Below are 17,456 nucleotides of genomic sequence, written 5' to 3'. Positions count from 1 at the left end.
AAACACCTGGAGGAGGTGAGAGCGGGGCCTGGGGAGAGGGTTCCAGCAGAACCTGGGAGGGCAGCTTGTTCCCTTGCCCCCCTTCTTCCCCCCGCCCCGTGAGTCTGAGAAGCCACAAGGAAGCCAGGGTGGCCGGACAGAGAAGGAGAGGTAACTGTGGTCAAGTTAAGACCAGAAAGGAAAGAGGACAAATCAGGTTGGCCCTGGTCATTTAAAGAACTGTGGTTTGTGCTTAAAGCGAGATGGGCAAGATTGACAGCAGAGCCCCTTGAGTATGGCTCTTCCACAAAATACCACGACTTGGACAAGTCTATTTTGAAGAAGTGGCATTAGAAGAAGTTTAAGTTTAAAAAATTTGGCTCTCAAAAGAAATTTCAATCGTTGTGCTGTTGATACTTGGCTCTGTTGACCAATGAGTTTGCTGACCCCTGGCTTAGGTTGAATTCTGGCTCTTCCATTTGGTAGCTGTGTGCCCTGGGGCAAATTACTCAATCACTCTGTGCCATGGTTTCCTCATCTGTATAATGGGGACAATAACAGTATCAACCTCATAGCGTTGTTAGGAAGAGTAAGTGATATTTATATTAGTGTTAGCTGTTGTTACCAAAAATGGGAAGGAGAAACCTGGTTTTATACCTAAAGGAAATCTAAGTGCAAATGCCTGTATTCATTTGAAAATACTGACTTAGATTTGGAGATAAGAATTGAACTAAAAGAGACTTAAATGTTGTCATTTTGCAACTAGCATCTTCTATGAAGTTTGACATTCTGTTGCCTCAAAACCAAACATTTTCTTTCTCTCTCCATGTGTCTTACTGACTCACTTAAGAGTTAACGCTGCAGTGTCTTCTCTAAAAAAATCAAATCCTCATAAAAACAGAAATAAACACCCTCCTCCTTATTCATCCCCGTCTTGGGACTGGGCATTGTGCACACCCTCCGGGACCCTTCCCCCCACCCTCAGTCTGTGACAGATGGTCCTGCCAAAAATAAGCCATCCTCCCTCACCCCCTGCGGAGAAGAGGTTGGAGTTGACCCCTGCAGCGTTACACAACCCCCAGCTCTAATGCTGGTGAGACGGTTTGTTTTGAGTGGGCGCCACGGAGGAAGAAAAATAGCAGAGAACCCCATGTAGCACAGGACCCAGGCAAGCAGATCCAGCCTTTCCTCCTGGCAGAATGTGCTGACTCGGAACCTGCTGGAGCCCAGGCGACACGGCGATGGTATCACCGAGTACATCTGAGTGGGGCGGGGGAGAGTGTCCCCACGGGCCTTCTGGTGGTGCGTGTGATTAGGCGCAGGGTGCTTCTGCCACCAGCACACGGCCAGCGCGCGGACAAGGAGATCTTATCTACAGACAAAGGGAACTGCGTCACAGGCAATAGTCACAAGAGGGCAAAGACAAAACATTTTGTATGTTGTTGACAAAATGTCCATGACCCTTTCTTTTTTCTTTTTTCTTTTTATTGAATGTATTGGGATGACATTGGTTAAATAAAATATATGGGTTTCAGGTGCAAAGGCTATAATACATCATCTGTGGATTCTATTGTGTGTTCACCACCCAAAGTCCTTCTGTCAGCACTTACGCAGCCTGTACCCTCTTCTTCCTCTCCCAACCCCCTTTCCCTTTGGAAATCACCATACTGCTGTCTGTGTCTATGAGGGTTTTGGTGTGGGTTTGTGGGTTTGTTTTTTCCTTTGGTAGATTACTTCATCTTTTTCACCCAGCTCCTTACCCACCTCCCCTCTAACATCTGTCAGTTTGTTCTCTGTATCTATGAGTCTGTTTCTATTTTATTAGTTTATTTTTTCCCCATTAGATTCCACATATAAGTGAAATTATATGGTACTCATCTTTCTCTAACTGGCTTATTTCACTTAGCATAATACCCTTCAGGTCCATCCATGCTGTCGCAGAGGTAAGGTTTCCTTCTTTTTTACAGCCGAGTAGTATTCCACTGTGTAAATGAACCAGGTTTTTTTTTTTGTTTTTTTTTAATATTTTATTGATTTTTTACAGAGAGGAAGAGAGAGGGATAGAGAGTTAGAAACATCCATGAGCGAGAATCATCAATCAGTTGCCTCTTGCACACCCCCTACTGGGGATATGCCCGCAACCAAGGTACATGCCTTTGACCAGAATCGAACCTGGGACCTTTCAGTTCGCAGGCCGATGCTCTATCCACTGAGCCAAACCAGTTTCGGCTGTACCAGTTTTTTTTATCCACTCACCTATTGATGGGCACTTGGGCTGCTTCCAAGTCTTAGCTACTATAAACGACACTATGGTGAAATAGGGATTGGGCCTAAATCCGCAGTCAGACATCTCCCAAGAGCATAGGCTGGGCAGAAGGACACCCCACCACCACCTCTGTGCATGAATTTTGTGCACTGGGCCTCTAGTTGACTATAAAGGCATGGGTGTATTTCTGGGCTCTCTATTCTGTCCCATTGATCTATATGTTTTTTATGCCAGTACTATGCTATTTTTATTAATATGACCTTGTAGTGTACTCTGATATCAGGTAACATGATTCCTCCAGTGTTGCTCTTTCTTGAGATTACTGAGGCTATTTGCAGTTCCATATAAATTTTTGAAATATTTGTTCTAGTTCTGTGGAATACGACATTGGTATCTTAATAGGAATTGTGGTTGAATCTACATATTGCTTTGGGTGGTATGGACATTTTAATGATGTTACTTCTTCCTATCTGAACACATATTTGCTTCCACTTATTTGCATCTTCTTCAATTTTTTTTTTTTTCAGTGTCTTATGATTTTTCTGAGTATAGGACTTTTACATCCTTGGTTCAATTTATTCCTGGGTATTTTATTTCTTTTTGACATATTTGTAAATGGCATTATTTCTTAGTTTTCATTTATGATAGTTCATTATTGGTGTATAAAAGGAAACTGATTTCTGGATATTTATTTTGTATCCTGCTACTTTACTGAATTCATTTATCAGTTCTAGTAATCTTTTGATTGAATCTTTAGGATTCTCTCTATATTATCATGTCATCTGCAAATAGTGACAATTTTACTTCTTCCTTTCCAATTTGAATGCCTTTTATTTTTTCTTTTTGTCTGATTGCTGTGGCTAGTACTTCCAGTACTACCCTATGTAATAAAAGCCTAATATGCTAAGTGTCTGGTCGTCTGATTGTTCAACTAATCAAAGCATAATATGCTAATGATATGCTAAGGCCACTCAACTGATCACTATGATGTGCACTGACCACCAGGGGGCAGATGCTTAATGCAGGAGCCAGGCTCATGGCTGGAGTTAGGCTGATGGCTGGAGAGTGCAGCAGTGGTGGTGGGCCTAAGCTGTCAGTCAGACATCCCCTGAGGGCTCCTGGACTGTGAAAGGGTGCAGACTGGGCTGATGGACTCACCTTGAGTGCATGAATTTCATGCACCAGGCCTCTAATACTGAATGAGAGTAGAAAAGGTGGGCATCCCTGCATTGTTGCTAATCTTAAGAGAAATGCTTTTAGTTTTTGCCCATTGAATATCATGGTGGCTGTGGTTTTGTCATATATGGCCTTTATTATGTTGAGATATGATCCCTCTATTCCCACTTTGCTGAGCTTTTTTAAATTGTAAATGGGGACTGGATTTTATCAAATGTTTTTTTCTGCATCTTTTGATATCATCATGTGATTTTTATATTAATTTGTTTACTAGTATGTGGTGTATCATGTTTATTGATTTGTGGATTTTGTACCAACCTTGCATCCCTGGAGTAAATCCCACTGAGCATAGTGTATTATCTTTTAAATGTATTGCTGGATCTGGTTTGCTAATATTTTGTTGATGATTTTAGCATTTATATTCATCAAAGATATTGGCCTATAATTTTCTTTGCTTCTAGTGTCTTTATCTATCTGGTTTTAAAATTATGATAACCTGGCTTTGAAAAATGTACTTAGTAGTCTTCCCTCCTTTTGAATTTTTTGGAATAATTTGAGAAGGATAGGTATTATAGTTCTTCTTTGATTATTTGGTAAAGTTCATCTGTGAAGCCATCTGATCTAGGACTTTTGTTTGTTGGAGTCCATGGGTTTTTTTTTTTGGGGGGGGGGGTAATGGTTATTTATTTATTTATTTATTTTTATTACTGCTTCCATTTCATTAGTTGTAATCTGTCTATTCAGATTTTCTGATACTTTATGATTCAGTTTTGGAAGATTGTGTGTTTCTAAGAATTTATCTAATTTGTCCATATTGTCCTATTTGTTGGCATATAGTTGTTTATAATATTTTCTTACAATCCTTTGTATTTCTTTGGTGTCAGTTGTTACTTCTCTTATATTTTATATTTTATTCATTTGGGTCCTCCCTCTTTTTAAAAAAAATGTTTTATTAATTTTAGAGAGAGAAATAGAGAGTTAGAAACATCAATGATGAAAGAATCGTCGATCAGCTGCCTCCTGCATTCCCCACACTGGGGATCAAGACTGCCACCTGGGCATATGCCCTGACCAGGAATCAAACCATGACCTCCTGGTTCACAGGTCAGTGCTCAACCATTGAGCCACTCTGGCTGGGCAGGGGTCCTTCTTTTTTTCTTAATGAATCTGGCTAAAGGTTTCTTAATCTTATTTATCTTTTAAAAGAACCAGTTCTTCATGTCTTGATATTTTATATTGCTTTTTAGACTGTTTTATTTAGTCCTGGTCCTATATTTATTATTTTGTTCATTCTACTCACTTTGAGCTTTGTTTGTTATTCTTTCTCTATTTTGTTTAAGTGTAAAGTTAGATTTTTTTATTTGAAGTTTTCTTATTTCTTAATGTAAGCCTTAATGCTAAGAATTTCCCTCTTGGAACTACTTTTGCCATGTCTCGTACATTATTGTGTTCTCATTTTCATTTGTTTAAAGATATCTTTTGATTGCTTCCTTGATGTTATTGTTAACTCATTTATTGCTTAGTAACATGTTACTTACCTTCCAGGTCTTTGTATGTTTTTCAGTGTTTTCTTCTTCTTGTGATTGATTTCTAATTTCATACCATAATAGCCAAAGAAGATGCATGATATTGAAATGCATGGAGATGCATTTCAATCTTCTTAAAACTATTGAGACTTGTTTTGCGTCCTAACTTGTGGATTGTCCTAGAAAATGTTCCATGTGCATTTGAAAAGAATGTATATGCTGCTTTGGGATGGAATTACTCTGAAGATAACTATTATATCCTTGTGATATAGTGTGTCATTTAAGGCCACCATTTTCTTATTGATTTTCTGTCTGGATGATCTACCCATTGATGTCCATGTGGTGTTTTAATCCTCTATTATGACCTTAGTACTATCAGTCTCTCCCTTTATGTCCATTAAGATTTACTTTACATATTTAGTGTGCCTATGTTGGATGCATAAATGTTTACAAGGGTGACATCTTCTTGTTGGATCGATCCCTTCAGCATTATGTAATGTCCTTCTTTGACTCTTGTTATGGTCTTTGTTTTGAAGTCTACATTGTCTGATATAAGTTTTTCTACCCCAACTTTTTTTCCATTTCCATTTGCATGAAATATCTTTTTCCATCTGTTTACTTTTAGTCCATGTGTATCCTCTTTTTTACTAAGTTGGTTCTCTTGTAGACAACATATATGTAAGTCTTGTTTTATTTTCCATTCTGCTATCCTATGTCTTTTTATTGAAGTATTTAAGCCATTTACATTTAAAAGGATTATTGATAGGTACATATAAATTCCCATTTTATTCTTTAAGAACTATGTTCTTCATTTCTCATAATATTGGTTTGGTGGTGATGAACTCTTTTAGCTTCTTCTTATCTGAAAAGCTCTTTCTTTCTTCTTCAATTTTAACTGATAGCCTTGCTGGAAAAAATAGTCTTTGTTATAAAAGTTTCTTGCTTTTCATCTCTTGGAATATTTCATACCAATATTTTTTGGCTGAAAATGTTTCTGTTGAGAAATCATCTGACAGTCTTATGTAGCTATCTTTCTCTTGCTTTTAAGATTCTCTCTTTGTCTTTAACCATTGCCATTTTAATTATGATGTATCTTGTTGTGGGCCTCTTTAAGTTCATCTTATTTGGGATTCTTTGTGCTTCCTGAATTTGTGTGACTTTTTTCTTCACCAGATTAGGGAAGTTTTCAGTCATTATTTCTTCAAATAGGTTCTTGATCCCTGCTGTCCGTCTGCTTCTTATGGTACCCATATGATTACAATTCATGTTTCCCCAAAGGTCTCTTAAACTATTCTCATTTTTTAAAAATTATTTTTGCTGTTTTCATTGGGTGTTTTCTGCTACCATGTCTTCCAAATTGCTGGTTCAGTTATCTGCTTTATCTAACCTACTGTTTATTCTTTCTAGTGTAGTATTCATTTCAGGTATTGTATTCTTCATTTCTGATTTTTTTTTTTGTTCGTTTTTTTATTGTTTCTATGTCCTTTGACTGCTTGATAACTCTTGATTGAAGTTTTTACTAAGTTCCTTGAGCAACCTTCTAACCATTTTTTGAACTCTATATTTAGTTAATTGTTCGCCTCCATTTCAGTTAGCTCTTTTTCTGGAGATTTCCCTTGCCTTCTATTTGGGGTATGTTTCTTTGTCTCCCTATTTTTACTACTTCTTTATGTTTGTTTCTATGTATTAGGTGGATTTGCTATGACTCCCAGACTTGGTAGGGTGACCTTATGTAGTTGGTGTCCTGTGGTGACCCAATGGTGCAGTCTCCTTAATCACCTGAGCTGGGTGCTCCAGGAATGTCCTCTGTGTCCCCACACTTTCTTAACAAATGCTTAAAAATGATAATGTATGCCATGGCTGGTGTTGTTCAGTGTTTAGAACATTGGCCTGTGCACAAGATTACAGGTTGAATTTCTGGCCAAGGGCATGAACCTGGATTGCAGGTTCAACCCCTGGCCCTGGTCTGGGTGAGTGTGGGAAGCAATCAATCAATGTGTCTCTTTCTCTCTCTTTTTATTTCTCTCTCTCTCTCCCATCCCTCCCCCCCACTCTATCTAAAAAAGCAAAGGGAAAAATATCCTCAGGGGAGGATTAACAATAACAAAAAGAAAGATCATGCACACCCAGATAAGTATCAAAATACACCTTTAAGCAAAGGTCTTTAATATCTTTAGCTTTAAACACCTGCCCCTGTAGGAGCTGCCTTACAACAGCTGCATTACAGCATGAATATATTCCTCTTCACACATGACCTATTTGGAAAGAAAATAAAAGGCATATGAGGAAAGAATAAAAGAAAAGAAGGGAAAATAGAATGATGGTGCAGAAAGGCTTTTTGTAACTAGAAAAAATGCCTGAAAAAGAAAACTCTGAGGTACCAAGAAGATACCATTTCCCTGAGCTTTGCTAAATCTGGGCATGTGAAACCTTCAGACGATATCAGTTATACTTGGTGCATTGTGCTGACTGGACTCTATGGCAACGGACTCATCTTTTGTGTCCTGCAGATAATGTGCCAAATTGCCTATTTAAAACACTGACAAAAGAAAGTCTTCTCATGAAGAGATTCCCGATTAAGGGCTTCTTTAAGTGAGCAAACCACTTTCCAGCAAGATGTCCTGATGACCTGGGCAGGGATGACCCAGACTGACGGATTTCCAGTGCTGTTGTGAGAGATGTATCATGCGCCATGAGCCACCCAAGAGGCATGATTTGCCTCATTCTGAATCTATGGCAGAGCAAATGCTGAAAATGGGGAGGGGTAAGGTGGGGGGCTTCCGCTCTTCTTCACATCCTCTCTGTTGTGTAACAGCTCCCCCTTCAGCACATGGCACCTGCCTGGGATCACTGCTGACAGGGAACCAACCCAAGGCCTCCGACTCCCAGCTACAGCTGAATGTCATGGTTTTCACTGAGGTTTTTTGTTTGTTTGTTTGTTTGTTTGTTTGTTTTTTATGGTTGGCTGAAATGTAGCAAATGTTTCTTTGTTCACTACATTTACTAATAGTGATCAACATCTTAAGGTTCTTTTATATTCCGTCTTCTTTGGGATGGTTTGTGTATGCATTACTCATCCGTCATCAAGGAAAAGGTGTTGAGAGATTCAGATTTATGTTTCAGAGAATAACTGCCTTCCATGGTTGTGCAGTGTATTTAGGTACGATCTGTGATGTGATGTAAATGCAGTTATCTCCCCGTTGCTGAGAAGATGTGAGGAGAGGCTTTCAGAACTTGGGAGGTTGATCTAATTGACCTTGTAGGTGCCTTCAAATCTGGAATTCTATAATTCCCTTGGAACAGTTATATTGAATCCTGTGGTGCTAGCAGGCAGTGCGGGTGAGGTCAGCCCAGATTTGATTTTCCATCTGGAGAGAGGATAATTGTGATGCCAGAGGATAACCATTAGAAAGTGGGGATTGTGGGATTGTCCCAGTTTACAGGGCATAGGAGAGGGGTGAAAGGGCAATCACTTGGCCAGAGCCTATAAAAAGGGGAATAGAGACTGACAGGGTAGTTAGAAAAGATCCTCAGCCCTCTTGGTTATAGACTTTGAGAGTAATCAAAGTTTTTCCTGCAGTAAGACATGCCTCCAGGTCTTTCCTGTAGCCTGAAATCTCTACCACTCTGAATAATATCTCTATTGAGCAATACCTCTAGGAGGCTGTCATCAAAATGAACAGGGGGCTCCCTGCAATAGTAGATCATGTAAATGTGTCCATACCTGGCAATATCTTTGCACAATATTAGGCAATTCCTCCCCACCTCGGGACCCCAGTGTCCCTGGGTGCTGGTGAGGTTGAGTAGCTCTTTTATAGATTTCATGAAAATTTCTACATAAACAATCATGTCATCTGAATTAAAAAATTTTTCAATTCATCCTTTCAATCTGCTTGCCTTTTATTTCTTTTTGCTCGCTTTTTTTGCACTAGCTAGAACCTCCAGCAGAGTGTGAAATAAAAGTGATAAACGTAGATACCTTGTCTTATTCCTGATCTTAGGGGAAAGCATTTAGTCTTCCACCATTAAGGATGATGGCAGCTGTAGGTGTTTCATAGGTGCCCTTTTCCGTATTGAGAAAGTTTCCTCTGTTCCTAGTTTGATGAGAGTTTTATTAAGAATAGGTGTTGAATTTTATGAAATTCCTTTTCTGTATCCACTGAGATGATCATATGATTTTCTCGTAAATTGTTAAGTTGCTGCATCACCTTGACTGAATGATATAAATTTTGGACTCTATTCAGGCATGCAGTTAAACTATTTGCAGATTAGTGTAATCATTTCAAAGCTTCTTTTAAAGCATTGTTCTGATGGACCCATGGCAGCCTTGTCTCTCATGCTTATTTAGCCCCATTACTAAGACAAGACTTTTCCAAGGACTCTACCCAGTATCCTGTCATTGTCTGAGATCTCTCCGCCTTGACTGGTGGGAATGAGAACTTTCCCTGTGCAAGCTCTGAGAGTTCTGCAGTGATGTGCTTTCTGTCCATTCTTTCCCCACTTAGCATCCTGCACAGATCTTTTCTCAGCCAAAGACTCCACGTTCTGAAGTTCTCCAGCTCTTTCTACACAATGACCTCCTCTCTCATATTCTATCCCACAAGTTCTAGCCACCTCTATCCCTAAATTCTTGTTTTTGTTTCTTCACTATAGCAAAATTGCCAGGCTCTATGGACAAATAGCTTCCCGTGCTGCTGTGTGGAAACTACCCACCAGCAGTGACTGGAACAGTCGTATGAACCTATTTGCTTCCTTTCTCTCAGGGGTCAAATACTGTGCTGAGAGGCCATGGCACACATCTTGACTGTTGCTGTGTGTGGCGGGGCTGCAGTTCCTGGAGTGATGGCTCCTCAGGAGGGGAGGCAGACGTTTCACCCACTGCATTTTGTTCACACTGAAACCACCCGTCTTAATGCCTGTCCTACAGCAGCTACACTTGGTTTGCTATTTTGAATAAAAAGCATTTTGCATTGGAATACCACAGAGGGGGCCTTGGTGATAGAATTAGATCTCTCTCTCTGCTACTCTCTTGGCAGCATCAGTTATAACCACTGTAGTGCTTAGTTCCAATTTCTAAAAATGAAAGTATGGGTAAGTGCCTAGCCTCCACTCCAATATATTGTGAGGCATCAAGCAAATAATGCAGATTAGATCTCCACTGTTATAGCACCAAGTCAGGCCCGCACAGTGCTCCGTCCAACCCGTGTGGAGGATCAGACTTCTGAGCAGGCCTCGCCTTCTTTCTACTCTTCCTGAGACTTCCCTCTTATGGTCCAGTACTCTGTTCAGCCTGTTGTTCCAATCAAATGTCTCTAAAAATATCCCATCAGAGCCACCTGCAAATACTATTCTTCAGCGATGGCCACGCTGCTGTCCTAAAGTGGCTGTGTGTGTTGGGTATTTGGTGTTTGAAGCTGCTTCACCTTGAAAGTGCACAGTAAAATATCACAATGCAGCATGTCAGGATTTCTTGCACAACGGGCTAATATATCTTTTTTTCCCCTCAGGGCTGCCTGGAGCCACAGGAATCCCAGGGGAAAAGGGAGACCCTGGTGAACTGGGCTTGACTGGAAATGAGGGCCCGGCAGGGCAGAAAGGTGAAAAGGGAGACAAAGGGGACGTGTCCAATGACGTGCTCACTGCAGGTGAGAGGCTGCGCTCGAGCCCTCTGCCAGGGGGAACAGGCCCGAGACCTGTCTGGAATTCAATGCAAGGGCTGCTCTGGGTCTTCTCTCCTCATCTGCCTCATGAGGCCATCTGTTCTCCGCTTTCAAAAAGGAGAATACTGTGCATGTTACCCCACTGTTGGCAAGACCAAATCTGGGATCTAAGCAGAAGTAGGCTAAATAATTCAGGTCTAAACATCAAGGCTGGATTAAATTAAAATGAATGAAACTTCTTTTTTCCAAATATCCATTAAATCCAACACAATCCAGAATAATACATGTCAGCAAGCGTGTTTCAGATGCCTCAGAGAACAACTGCAGGAAGTGCAGACGTTTCCTTTGCAATAAAGATAGGGCCATCCTCAGGCCTTTGTTCTAAGCCTTGGACATAGAGAATGGGGGCAACTATGGTTGCTGGTCTTCTTTTTCCAGTTTTCAGCCCAGATTAAAAGCAGATAATTGGTGTCTATGGGGAGGTGCGGGAGGTGCAGGAAGCCACAGGAAGACAATCACCTGGTAGAAAAAGTAGGTGACAGTGGTCATGGAGGAGGAGGAGGCAGAAGAATTTTAAAAGCAGAGGACTTTATAACATAAAACATAACTATCCTATTAATGTATTCAGTAAACATCTATTGAATATCAGAGAGTAGTATTTATGAATTGGACATTTTGCAAAGAGCTGAGACTATGAATGTGAAAATGAGCAAGATATGGCATCTGTCCTCCAGAAGCTAAGATGATAGATATTCAAAATAATGACCCTAATCATTCATTTGCCCATTTATCCACTGAAAACTAACTGAACACTGCTATTTGCCAGAAACTGTGCTAAGACCAAAGCATCAAGGAAAGATCAAGTTATATTTAGCATGCTTTGTTTCATAAATGGGAGGGTGCTATGCAAAACGCATACAATTTAAGAAGTGTTTTCACAGGGTGATATACATGAATGTACTTTTAAAATTTAAGACCATGTTACACTTCCATTATATGGGAAGTCTATACATCCAGAATACTGCATGGTCCCTATACTGCTGAACAAGTGAAGAGTGATGACACACCATGCTGAGTGCACCCCAATTCAGGAGCCCAGGCCAGAGCGGAGGGGGTCCCCTGGTCAGAGAGCAGAGGTGGTGCAGTAGGGTTGGATATTGCCTGCCCTGCCCTGGGCACAGACCCGCCTCTGGCCTCTGTGACCCCTGCTTGCCCACCCTAAAGAGACTGAGTTGGAAGAGGCAGCTAAAGAGACCTTAGAATGGGATTGGCCAGGTGAGTGGAACTGAAGGGCTGAGCGGCCTGGCCTACTGGCACCTTTATGAGAGCTCCAGAACCAGCCCTTGCAGAGCGCTCCACCCATATTGGCACCTGAGGCTACAGGACTGGCTGCCTACAGGTGTGTAGGGGCCCCAGTGACCTCAGGCATTCTCAAGAGGAAGGGTCGGGAGTAAGAGATTGATTGGGAGATGAAACAGGCTCAGCAGGGTTGAGTTGCTCCTCAAGGTGACAGAGCTGACAGGCGCACCTCATGTCTACCACACAGAGCAGTGCTGCTTGTGGCTGGCTGCAGAGTAGGAAACTTAAAAAAATACAGATGAATAAAAATAGTCACAGGGATATAAAGTACAGCATAGGGAATATAGCCAATAATATTTTAATAACTGTGGATGGTGTCTGATGGGTCCTCAACTTACCAGGGTGATGACTTAGTAAGTTCCATACTTATCTAATACTCTGTTGTACTTCTGAAACTAATATGTCAACTGTAATTGAAATTTTAAAAAAATACATTTTTTAAGAAGTACAGATGACCCACCTTCCCACATTTCTGATCTAATTGGTCTAGGAGGGAGCCCAAGATTAGAATTGTATTAAAGCTCCTTGCACAATTCTGATGAACAGTCAAGTCTGGGACCCACCAACATGGCCAGTGACAAAAGGATGAGCTTTGAAGTGAGACACCCCTGGGCCTGAGTTCCAGCCGATTCACGATACCTCTGGCAAAGCACTGGACTCCCTGAGACTGAAGCCGTTTAGAGCCTGCTTCATGGAGTGGTTGGGTGGAGCCGTGAGGAGATTTATAAATTCCAGTGCCGTCCCTGGCTCCAGTGGGAGCTCAGCCTGGCTATGGGAGCTTCCTCAGCTCCATGCGGACAAGTCCATGGGCCCCTGTGGCGAGCCCCCGGGCGGTACTCATTCTCTCTACCTTCTGGGTGAAACCTAACTCTAATTATGGCTCCTTAACCCATCTCCCCCCACCTTCTTTCCCTCTCTCTCTCCAGGTGCCAAAGGTGACCCTGGCCCACCAGGCCCTCCTGGCCCACCTGGGCCCCCAGGCCCTCCAGGGCCCCCGGGAAGCAGAAGATCCAAAGGCCCAAGGCAGCCAAACATGTTCAACGGCCAGTGCCCAGGTCACCAGCCTTGCCCCAGGGAACCTGCCTCTTCCACTTCCGGTCCCAACTCTGGCTTCCTCTAGGCTTTGTGCCCGGGTTTTGTAAAGAGAGGGAGGAGATCTTATCCAAGGAGTTCCCCCTCGTAACATGTTTGTGGGGGGCCTGAGCAGCCTATCCCGGGGTGGGGACTGGTGGCAAGTTTAGAATTGCGCCTCCCTCCACCTTTCCTCATCTCCCTCCCTTTGCTTGTCACTGGACTATTTTTCTGCCAAATTCACCATCACTCTCCCCAGAATAGTCTGGAAGATTAATCCCCACTGACACTACAACACTACCGCTGCCACCATCAAGCTTTGAGTGCTAAAAGTGTGCAGGCATGGTGCCAACTGCTAAGTTCATTTCATTCTCACAGCAGTCCTAGGACATAGGAATTGTTATTGCCACCAACTTACAGACACACAGCTGAAGCACTCAGTAGTAAGTGGCAGAACTTGGATTCAAACCCAGCTCTGTAGGGTTTGAATCCTGAAGTTAACTGTAAGGCCCCAACTCTCAGAGCATCTTCCATCGGAGGTGGAAATTCATGCTTTTTAAAAAAATATATATTTTATTGATTTTGTGCAGAGAGAAAGGGAGAGAGATAAAGAGTTAGAAACATCGATGAGAGAGAGTCATCGATCAGCTGCCTCTTGCACACCCCCCACTGGGGATATGCCCTCAACCAAGGTACATGCCCTTGACCGGAATCGAACCCGGGACCCTTCAGTCCCCAAGCCGACGCTCTATCCATTGAGCCAAACCGGTTTCGGCCATGCTTTAAGACTAAGCCGATCAAGGGCGAGAAGGCCAAGAGGCCTTGTTCTGTGGCCATTTTGTGATAGGTGTGGCCACAGGACTGACAGCTGCTTAAAACAAGATCCACACTAACGGAGAACACTTGTAGGGTGATGCTAGGACTTCTTCCCCAAACTGAGACCTGGGATCTGCCCGCCTACTTAGCCACAGGGAGGCTCGGCTTGCTGCTGTTGCCTCAGTGGGGGACAGGAGGCCCTGCCCTGAGTGTCCTCCTCACTCCCTGGACTGCACAGCCGCCTTCCTGAGCAGTCTGAAGTTCTCTCTGGTGAACTGCTTTTTCTGGAGGGTGTTTGGGGCCGTGCACACTGTTATCAGAGCGAGCAAATCTGTGCTTTCAAAGATGTCACACGTGATATCCCCCTACCCCATAAATGGAGCCCAATTAGGATTCTCCCTGGAAGTTTGGTTCCATCATTGGCATTCCGCACCGCCCTCTCCATTAGCATGAGCCCTTTGTTCAGCTTCCCTTGGGGAGTGAGCTGAAGGGGACCTTTGAACTTCATCTGAGAGGAGGGGAGGTCTGACCTGAGCCTGTGGAACTCTGACTTGCCAAGGCTCTGCCAGCCAGTGACAGCAGTGAAGCACTCAGAGCATCCTGCTGAGAGGCAGGGCTAGGCCCCAGAGCTGTGAAGACTGAGCTGTGAGGGTTTCAGTGAGAGGCCATTGCCTCCCACGCCGCCCCCTAGAGGCCCCCTAGAGCTGAGTCCTCAGCCGCCAGGCTTCCTGCGCCTGAACGTGGCCCTCTCCCTGCTCCAGTTCCATTTCTCTCCCTCCCGCCCCACAGCATGGGAAGCAGGTTGGTGCTGAGGAACTAATGAGAGCCTTTTCTCCAGCGGAGAAGAGGGGGCCTCCCTGTCCCTTTCTTGTACAAAGCCCAGGCTCCTGAGGGGAACTGCCTGTGGGGGAGTCAGCACAGAGCCCGGACAGGGGGACTTCATTTCGCTGGCGAGGAGCTTGGAGATCATGGAGGGCCCCGCCCCCTGGTAGCCGCTAAGGAAACCGCTCCACATTGCTCTCAGCTTCCCCACTGAGCACACAGCTGCTTCTTTGAGTCTAGCAGCCGGGGATGGTGCGAGCCCATCAGGATGGCCTGGCCTTTCCCAGAAAATCCTATTTGCCCCAGCTTGCCCCAGACCGGGGCCCTTACTGCCAATCCACTTCCTCCGGTCTTCACAGTCTCAGGTCCCTCCCCTTCTCCTGCCCTGCTTCTGCTGCCCTGAGCCACCTCGCCACCAAAGGTCTGAGGGAAGCCCATTTGATACAGGAACAGTGACAGGCTGAGGAGGGTGGATTCCAGCTCAGGCGCAGCCTCTAACCGGCTGTGAATCAGGTGCCCATCAGGGACCTGAGTGTGGAGGCCTCCGAGCAGGGGCAGTGGGAGATGGCCGTGAGGGCTCAGATGGTCTGGGCCAGGCTGCCTCCTCTTCCTCTGTGATCCCTGCCCTGGGCGGTTCAGTCCCTCCTGAGGCTGCTGCCTCCCACCTCTCCATCGGCCCCCTGAGGCTGAAAACCCTCCCAGGAAGTTGCAATCTCAGTAGGTAATCCTCCTGCCCCTGGAGGCCAGGAGAGAGCCAGCAAGCCTCTTCCCCAAGGATTGCTGAGGGCCGGACCACCCCGGCTCAGGCCTCCGTTTCCCCTCTTAGTGACATCTCTGGGGAGGGTTCCATCCGCAGCTGGGCCACGGAAAGCTTGCTGGGAACTCACCCATGAGGGGAGGGGGCGGGAATTTGGAAGTGGATGACTTGGTGGTGCTTAGCAGCAAGCAGCCAGAGCACTTGCTGGGCCTGTTGTGAGGGTGCCTGTGGGCCTAGAGTCCGGACTGAGGCGGGGAGGGGTGCGCTCACCGTGCCGCCTGCGCCTGCCCTGATCACTGTTTATTGTTTCAGGTGAGACATGTGCTGTCCCCAATGACGACACCTTGGTGGGAAAAGCCGACGAGAAAGTCAGTGCACACCATTCCCCACAAGCGGGTACAGAAACAAAGCATCCTATTTCGAAATTCAGAAATTGGATGCCTTAAAGTCATAATTGAGAGGTGAGCAACTTTTTTCTCTCCTCCTTTGGTAGAATCCATGATCGCTTCCATTGGAAACGCAACGCAAGTGCTGAAGGTCACGGAGACGTTTGGGACTTGGATACGAGAGTCTGCGAACAAGAGTGACGAGCGGGTCTGGGTGACTGAACATTTCTCAGGTACCTTCCCGGGCAGGCGATCTGTCCCTGTGTTGTTGTGTCTTCCACCTGCTGCCCGCCGGCAGGCTGGTCCTCTGCTCTGTGTCTGTCTGAAATCCCTGCTATTTGGTGTAAAACAGTGACCCTTTGTTTTAGGAAACACAAATGAGTGGGCAGAATACCGTACTTTCCTCCTTTGAGGACACTTGCTGCTCAGGTCACAGGGACATCATGAGCAGGGCACCCCCAGGGTAGCTTTAGGGAAAGTATCCACAGGAAACCTTATAGCGTTATGACTGATGGCCTCAGAAAGCACAATGGGGAAGAATGTCAGCGCTGAAGGCTTCTGCACTGTCCACCTGTCTGAGGTTGGCTCCGCCCATGGCAGAGCACTCTTGGCCATCGGTCTCGGGGTCTGTCGGACAGAGCCCCCAGGAGAAGGTGAAGCACCTCCTCCAGGGACACGGCTCCTGCCTGTGACCCTCGTCACGCTGCCTCGAAGGGACGTGGTCAAAAATGCCGGTCGTGGTAGCGGTGCCCTCATTCCAGAAGGGGTCTAGCCACGCTCACCGGTCGGAGCAATAGCTGAGATGTGCAGCTTCATTTCATCCAGGCTAACTGTCCAGCTGGTGGCTACTGCCCAGATGACCAGCCAAGAAGCATTCTGGGCTCAAAAGGAAAGAGCAATAACGTGAAAGAGCAGTAGCTACTGTGGAGGGCAGGAGGAGGCAGGAGGGGACTGAACAACTGTTCCTGGATGAGGCCTATGTCCATCTGATAGAAAAGTTTATATAAAGAATTGAGAGTGGGGTTGGGGAGGGTGAGAGTTTTCCTGGAGCAAAGCTGACTCTGTGCAGTCTGCATTCAAAAGACAAATCAGAATGCTAAAGAGAACTGGCCTTTGAGTCTGGTCAGGTCACAGGGACATGACCAGGGCACCCTGAGTGTAGCTTATCCAATTTTAGGCAAAGTATCCAGAAGTAAACCTTAGCATTGTGAGTTTGAGAGTCTGAGACTTTTCAAGCTGGACAAGGACCCTCCTTACGGGACACCTCCCTCCATTTACCTCCCCGCCCCCTTGTGCTAGACTCCCTCTCCAGCTGCAATTGCCAGGCCAAAGGGCCAGTAACAGCTGTCCTGGGCTTCTCTCCTGCAGGCATCAGGGTGAAGGAGTTCAAAGACCAGCCCTCCCTGCTGAATGGCAGTTACTCGCTCATCCACCTCCCGTATTATTTCCACGGCTGTGGGCATGCCGTTTACAACAACTCTCTCTACTACCACAAAGGAGGGTCCAACACCATAGTGAGGTGAGTCATGTGGGCCCGCAGCCCCTTCTCCCGCATCCCAGACAGCACCTACTATGTGCTTTAGTTACCTGCTCCCATCACTTTGTGCCCTTGGGGCCTGGCACACACTCAGAGGTCAG

General features: G+C 44.9%; 1 protein-coding gene across 1 annotated transcript in view; it reads left to right on the top strand.

Moving 5' to 3' along the window:
* The window catches only part of GLDN (gliomedin), a 55,343-nt gene that overhangs the window by 33,056 nt on the left and 4,831 nt on the right, over positions 1 to 17,456 (top strand). Inside the window, exons 5-9 of the mRNA XM_084894320.1 lie at positions 10,455 to 10,592; positions 12,893 to 13,021; positions 15,745 to 15,828; positions 15,926 to 16,051; positions 17,187 to 17,337. Of these exons, the coding sequence (XP_084750446.1) occupies positions 10,455 to 10,592; positions 12,893 to 13,021; positions 15,745 to 15,828; positions 15,926 to 16,051; positions 17,187 to 17,337 (628 nt within the window). The remainder of the gene's footprint in view (positions 1 to 10,454; positions 10,593 to 12,892; positions 13,022 to 15,744; positions 15,829 to 15,925; positions 16,052 to 17,186; positions 17,338 to 17,456) is intronic.

Source organism: Pipistrellus hanaki (assembly GCF_964339955.1).
Source record: "Pipistrellus hanaki genome assembly, chromosome: 1".
Lineage (NCBI taxonomy): Eukaryota > Metazoa > Chordata > Mammalia > Chiroptera > Vespertilionidae > Pipistrellus > Pipistrellus hanaki.
This window is presented reverse-complemented; position numbering and strand designations above follow the sequence as displayed.